This window comes from Charadrius vociferus, unplaced genomic scaffold (genome assembly GCF_000708025.1).
Source record: "Charadrius vociferus isolate BGI_N301 unplaced genomic scaffold, ASM70802v2 scaffold549, whole genome shotgun sequence".
Classification (NCBI taxonomy): Eukaryota; Metazoa; Chordata; class Aves; order Charadriiformes; family Charadriidae; genus Charadrius; species Charadrius vociferus.
In genome coordinates, this window is record NW_009650103.1 from 2,957,037 (window position 1) to 2,964,140 (window position 7,104).

The following is a 7,104-nucleotide window of genomic DNA, read 5'->3' on the forward strand; positions in this document are numbered from 1 at the left end:
CAGCCTCAGGGACCGCATCTCTGCCGGGCGGTGATGCTGGGCTGGGACCACCAGCAGCCCCTCGCTGGCACACGCCACTGCCGCGCTCCTACCTCGGAGGTTGCGAACATGTGCGACTCCGTCCTGTAAATCCCAATGGGAATCTCCGCACTGGAGGAGCAGAGCTTCTGGAAGAGGCGGCCATATGTCCGGATCCACAGGTCATCTTCGGTGATCTTCATCTGAGCAACAGAGGACAAACGTCAACCGCCCTGCGCTGTCCTGAGGAGCGCCTCGGGGCTGCTCCTGAGCTTCATCCCAGCTCAGCCATGTCAATCCCAAAAGTGAGCTGGACTCCACAAAAAGACCAGGGGCAATTTCCAACCTCAGCTTTCAGAATGGGGACTTTGGTCCTTGGCCGCTCTTGGGCTTTTGGGCTCTTGGTAGTGCTGTGGTTCCCCACACGCAATGGAGGGGAGCAATGACCTGGCGTGTTCTGCCCAATGCTGCCTCCCCCACAACTCCCAGAAGAGGGGAACCCCCCACCCCTGTGACAGATCCCACCAGATCCACGATGACTTGGCCCGATGGTTTCAACCCAGAGGGCTGTGGTACCTACCGCACAGAGGTAGCCGGAGCCCGGCGTGGTGTCGAGGCCCAGCAGCAACCGAGTGATGGTGATCATGTAGTCCTTCACGAACGACTGGGGGGAGACATTTGGGCAGGAAGCCGGAGAAAAGGTTTGCTCGGTTATTCATTGGGAGACACCAAGGGGCGGCCACAACTGCAGGGGTGCATCACCCAGAGCCCGTCGGGCTCTCACCTGGTAGAGCAGCGTGTCCAGCATGCTGATGCTGAAGACCCTCCCGGCCGCGAAGGGCAGCCGGAACATGAAGGCCAGGTTGGAGCCGTTCTCTCGCTCTTTCTGGAAGATGAAGGGGAGACGTGAGCGCTTGCTGGCAAACACCGTTGGCAGGAGCTTGTTCACAACCTTCCAGGGCATTTAGCAAAGCAAAACCACAGAGCCTCCCCCACGTACAGGTTGCACCGAAACTAGAAGACTCATGAAAATGGGAGGACACCAGCGTAGCGTTTCTGGTGGGTGTGCCAGCAGGGAACCTGGGCAGCATCCTTTCACTGGGTGAAAGAGTTCGGTTTTTTTTTCCATGGATATGTGTGAGACACGGTTAGGTTTTTTTGACATGGGCTGGATGGGGCCCTTTCACACGCCCCAGAGTCTGGTTCAGGGCGTTCCCCCTTGTCAGATCTGTCTCAGCACAGTGACCCCATCCCCCCCCTTACTGCAGTCACAGCATTAAACCTGATTCAGAGGTCCAGTGTGCCCAGCACAGCAGCTGGCAAAGCAGCACAAACTCCAGCCACCAAATAAATACATAAATATGTAGAAGGAGGCAGCTAGATTGACTGCCCACGTATTTGTTTGCTGCTGGTTATCTCAGGTAGATGCACACCAGCTATGGTAGCTGCAGCATGCAGAAGAGCGCAGGACCTTGAGGAGGTCAAATGTAGTCACTCTCGGCATTGACTTCCCAGGCCCCGCATGCAGGGGAAGACATTCTCTTACCTTTTCTAGCTTGGAAAGGGCAAGAGAGTAACTGTCCTTTGCTCTGAACTGCATGAACCTCATGTTGGAGGGGTGGGTCAGCTCTGTGATAATGCTGAGGCTGGGGAAGAGCCTGCAATGGAAAGAGACCTGTTGTGCTGCAGCTCACTCAGAAATCAGAGCACTCCCGGTGTTTAAAGCCTGAGGAGGACCAAAACCATCCCTGTGCCCGTTGAGGTCAGAAATAGCTGATTAGATGCTGTTTCCTAGAGCGAGCCCAACTGCAGATGTGTCCCACTGCCCGTAGCCACCACCCCAGCCATCGGCACCCTTCCCGGCCTTGTCTCCAGCAGAGTTAAGTGGCCATGATGGAGCTGGGGCAGTGGTCACCCCTCACCTGAACATGGTCTGGACATTGACAATCGTCTTTGCATCTGCCATGTAGTCCTCCTCGGCGCTCATAGTGCTCTCCTTGTCCACAACCACCAGGTTGTCGGCGTAGATGATGCCGCACTGCAGCAAGCTATCCAGGCTGGGCAGTTCCCAAAGAGAAGAGCGCAGGGTCAGCCCTTGGAAACGACACAGGGAAGCAGCACGCTGCGACACGCAGCGCTACAGCAAGCCCAGGCTGCTCCCAACCACCAGCTCTTTACCTGCTCCCATCTACCAGGGGAGGGTTTGACAACCCGAGAAGCCAAGGGTGGGCTCAGCTCTACGGTACCGACCCTGGGGCTTCTCATGGGCTGACCCAAAAGGCTGGGGACCCAAAAGGCTGGGGTAAATGCAACACATTTAGGCATCACCGTACAGCCACATGTGGAAACACTTACTTGTCGATCGTGCCCTCCATGTAGTAAACCATGGGGAAACAACAGATGGCTTCCAGAAAGTGGTGCTCGGGCCTGGAGGAAGAGCAACAGTGGTTCAGCAAGTCCATGGGGCAAAGACAGACACAAACCCCACACAGGAGTCCCCAGGGTCAACATCAGCCAGGGCTCCCAACAGTGGCACTGCCATTTCCCCATGCTCCCATCCCCATGGTATGAGATGCCCATGAAACGCCGGGGAGGGCTTGGTGCGATGGAAAACATCCGTGGAAAAGTACTTGCTTGTTGTCCAGCAGCAACACGATCGGGTTCAACTCTTTGCGGGACCGATAGTACGCACGAAGGGGGACAATGAAGTTATACAGCCCGTTCCCGGCCGTCTCCGCCGAAACAATAATCAGTTTGTTCTTAAACCCGTAGGCTTTGGCATCTTCAAAGCTGTTGTGCTTGCAGCCCTGTGCGGTGGAAGGCAGCGCAGGGACTCAGCGCCCGGCTCTTGGCTGCCCACCCACCACACACGGAGCCATCCCGCTCCCGGGGGTGGCTGCAGCCCCCAGGCAGCCGCGTGCAGCCCCATCGTACCTTGTCCAGCCTCAGGCAGCAGAAAGGGGCTTTCTCGGGTAAAAGGTGGCACAGAGTTGGGGAGCTCCCAATGTAGGGGGAGTTCGGTGGGTAGCCCTTCACGTACCTGCCACAGAGAGAAAACCCAGCAGTGTGAGGACATGGGGAGAGCTTTGCACATATAGAATCATAGAATGGTTTAGGTTGGAAGGGACCTTGAAGATCACCCAGTCCCACCCCCCTGCCCTGGGCAGGGACACCTCCCACCAGCCCAGGTTGCTCCAAGCCCCGTCCAACCTGGCCTTGAACACCTCCAGGGATGGGGCAGCCACAGCTTCTCGGGGCAACCTGCCCCAGGGGATCACCACCCGCACAGGCAACAATTTCTTCACAATATCTAATCTAAATCTCCCCTCTTCCAGTTTGAAGCCATTCTCCCTCATCCTATCACTCCACTCCCCTGATCAGGAGTCCCTCCCCAGCTCTCCTGGAGCCCCTTTAGGCACTGGAAGGGGCTCTGAGGTCTCCCCTTTTTCACCTTCTCTTCTCCAGGCTGAACCCCCCCAACTCTCCCAGCCTGTCCTCCCAGCAGAGGGGCTCCAGCCCTCCCAGCATCTTTGTGGCCTCCTCTGGACCCCCTCCAACAACGCTCAGGCACTGGGAAAAACGTTTAGAAGCAGCAGACCCAGGGCTCAAGCACGTCACTGGTAAATGCTTTGCAAAACCCTCCCACAGCAGTTGGAAATTTTACAAAATACACGTATTTAGGAATCTCTTTTGCTGTGCAAAGAGTCATGAGATTGCAAACATGCGGTGTTCCCAGCACGGGTGGAGAAGGCAGCAGATAGGACCATTGACCACAGAGGAAGACAGGGCAGAGAGCTCCAGGAGAGGGGGGCGATGCTGAGCCATATAAAGAAGCAAAAAACCCCACATGGCCCATTTTTAGAGTTTGCTTTTGGTGAACAGATATTGTAAAAATCACCATTTGTGTTTTTGATGGAACCAGAAGCAGAAATTTTCATTTGAAGAGCAGCTACAAGTGGGCATGAATTAAAAGCCAACTTGCGAGTTTGCAGATAGTCGGCGAGCTCCTCACATCCCTGTGACAGCATCCAAACAGGGAACCAGGGAAGCGAGTGCTTATCTGGCCGTCACAAACTAACGGCTTTAACGCTGGAGTAAATATTTATTTTGCATTTTTTATTGATGTGCAATGGAGAATAGGCTCCTCTTCCCGTCGGTGAGCGAAGGGAGGTGAGAGGACTGACGGAGCAACCCTGCCCATCCCCGGCGGTGTCTGGCTCAGCACAACTTCGCTGACACCCAGAGGAGACTTCTCCGAAAGCTCACGGCCAGGCGGCGCTTGCCCGTGTTACAGACGTTGGTGTGCTCAGAAAAAGCTGAGAGGGGCTGAGCCTGAGCATCCCTCAGGCACCGCCGAACGCCCGTCACGTGCAATGGTCCCCGGCTCTCTTGAAGCAAGGGACAGCTCGACCGAAGGCGGGCGACTCACTCCACAACCGCCGACCCCTCCTCGTCCGACTGCGTCATCTCGTCTTCCGACTGGTCGCTGAGCAGGTCGCAGGGCAGCAGGGAGGAGGTGTCGGCCAGCTCGAGGACGGGCGCGATGCTGGGCCGGCGGTTGCCCGAGCCGTTCTCCGCCGGCAGCGTCAGCTTGCTGCTGTTAGCGGGGCGGCACTCCGTGTTTTGCAGGTCCATGGCTACTGTACCTGGACACGGCGGGGGAGGAAGCACAGCAAACATGCTATAAGGAGGTGAAAAGAGCTGCATCGGCAAAGCAGCGTGGAAAAGCACCTTGCCCAGGTGGTCCTGCACGGGGATGAGGTGGAGCATGCAGGACTGAGCCTCGTGCCTGGTAAGTACCACCCGTGTGAAGCTAACCCGGTCACGGGCACGGGGAGTGGTGGCACAGCACCCACCAGCGACCTCCGCGTGGGCATCGCTGGTGGAGCATCTCCCCGGGGGCACAGCTCGGGATGCTCCCACGGTGGGTGCGGGCTGCTGGCCCTGGGGAGCGTCCCCCTCCCCGTCCCCCCGCCGCGGCCACCTCCTGCCGAGGCTCTCATCTCAGTCTTGGCCAAACAGTGATTTTTAGATGGTCAGGAACGTGGGGAGCTTCCCAGCAAGCAAAGCCCAGGTGCCGGGCTGGCCGGGCACCGCTGCCCTGCTCGCCCTCATGCAATTTCTCTCCCTCTCGTTACTCTTTGCCAAAGGTCTCTCTGCGAACAATCCACGTAACGAGAACACTGACAAACGCTGTTCAGCAAAGTGCTTTGTGGCTTGCTGGGAGATAATCTATGCAAATTGCTGCTCATGAGTACAAATGCATAAATTATTTGCCTGAAATACAATCTGCTCGTGTAGCGCAGCCTCTCCAGGCAGCCCCAAAACGCGCCTTCCCCAGATACAAGCTGGAAGTAATGACTCATGGTGGGTTTTATTTGCAAAAATGCACCACTCGCTGCAGAGCAAACTATGCTCTGCGTCGGGCTGTGAATCATAAATGTGATTTAGGATGTGGCCAACAGCATTTGTTCTTCTAGCCAGGGCTTGGGGGATTTATGCAAATACCGTTAATGATAATGGACATCACGAGCTTTAATGACGATATTTGAGGTTGCTGAGAGCACCCAGGGTACAAGGAGCAGTGTGTGTTTTACTGGTGAGGTGACCGGGACAGGGAACGGAAAGGGATTTCCAGTGGCTTCCAGCGATACCCAGGTGGGGGGCATGGCAAGGAGTTTGCGAAATAAAACCAAACCCAGGAAAGGCGATGAAACCAAACTGGGGGAAGGAGCCAGAGCAGCACGTGCAGGATCCTCCCCTGCCCTCCCGGGGAGCTCCGCTGCCCCCGGTCCCTCCGAGGCCCCCCCGACTCACCCATGCTGGCGATGATGCTGTGCACAGGCAGGCGGGACGGGCCGTCGTAGGTGCCTCTCCCCACAAAGCCCTTCTTCTTCTGCTTCTCCTCCTGCTTGAAGATGAAGGCAGAGTTCTCCTCCTTGGTGATGTTGATGTAGAAGCAGGTGTCGGACGCTGCCATGATGTGCCGCGGGCCGAAACAGGATGCTCTGTTCTCCTCCCTCCGGATGCCGATCAGGCAGACGCCGTACCTGTGCCGAGAGCACAACGTGGGCATCCACAGCTGGAGAAAAGCCCCTTCGGGGCTTCGTCCCTGCACGAAGGATCTCACAGCACCCTCCAGCCCCAGCCCCGAGCCCCCAGGGACACAGACCGGCAGATACACCCTGCCCCTTGCCCCCTGCCCTCACTTCTTGTGCGCGTGGAAGGCGGCGTAGGTGAAGCTCTTCCCTTCGTACTCCATGAAGAACTTGCTGTCGCCCATGCGGATGTGGTAGACCTCGTTGCCCGAGCAGCGCCCGTACATCCGTTGCCACTGCTCCGGGGACTCCTGGCCCTCCCTGCAACGACAGCAGCAGAGTGCTGGGATGGGACATCCCCCACGGTGCTGGGAGAGGACCCCTCCGCTGTGCCGGGATGGGACAGAGCTGCATGGCAGGAGTGCTAATAAGCATGGAAGCTGCTGTTTAGACCAACAGTGGTGAGATTATGGCGACATGTTCACATGAGCTGTTGGTGTTCGCAGGATGAGGATGAGCTTGTTTTCAGTTCTGATTTTAAGTGCCTTTTTATTTAACGGGGGCTCCCAGGGGGCATGGAGGCAGTGTTCGGAGCCCGTGTTGGCAAATAGCTCTGAGCACGGGGCAGGAGTCCTCTGGGAAGGATGTTTCATAACTCTTTTGATGTCACATTACCCCAAATTCAGACATTTCTGACTGGCCAAGGGGCGCAGGACCCACACCCCCGCTCTACCGGGCTGGTGGAGCTCCTTCCAGCTGTGCTTTATATAAACCTGCCAAATGCCCTGCAGGGTCTGGGTTTGCGAGGGCTGGGAATCAACCTTCCCTCCAGCCAGACCACGCCGGTGTAAAGAAGGCATTTTTATGCCCAGTCTCTGGAAAGGCGGTGTTGGGCAGCCCATCTGCACCGGTGATTTTCCCCTACAATATTGCCTTTCTCTCCCAGCCCAGCTAGGGGTCCCAGGTCCCAGCGTGCTCCCCCAGACCCTCATCCTCCTCCCCTGGGACCAGAGCCACCAGCCCCAGCTCTGCCGTCCCTCCATGCTCG

The 7,104-nt window shown here is 57.1% G+C and overlaps 1 protein-coding gene across 1 annotated transcript in view; it reads right to left on the reverse strand.

Moving 5' to 3' along the window:
• KCNT1 (potassium channel, subfamily T, member 1) overlaps positions 1–7,104 on the reverse strand; it is a 49,194-nt gene that overhangs the window by 7,600 nt on the left and 34,490 nt on the right. Inside the window, exons 16-26 of the mRNA XM_009892342.1 lie at positions 6,228–6,377; positions 5,836–6,068; positions 4,448–4,664; positions 2,953–3,058; positions 2,653–2,825; positions 2,374–2,445; positions 1,941–2,075; positions 1,565–1,676; positions 803–904; positions 599–682; positions 72–221 (exon numbers count right to left, since the gene is read on the reverse strand). Of these exons, the coding sequence (XP_009890644.1) occupies positions 72–221; positions 599–682; positions 803–904; positions 1,565–1,676; positions 1,941–2,075; positions 2,374–2,445; positions 2,653–2,825; positions 2,953–3,058; positions 4,448–4,664; positions 5,836–6,068; positions 6,228–6,377 (1,534 nt within the window). The remainder of the gene's footprint in view (positions 1–71; positions 222–598; positions 683–802; positions 905–1,564; positions 1,677–1,940; positions 2,076–2,373; positions 2,446–2,652; positions 2,826–2,952; positions 3,059–4,447; positions 4,665–5,835; positions 6,069–6,227; positions 6,378–7,104) is intronic.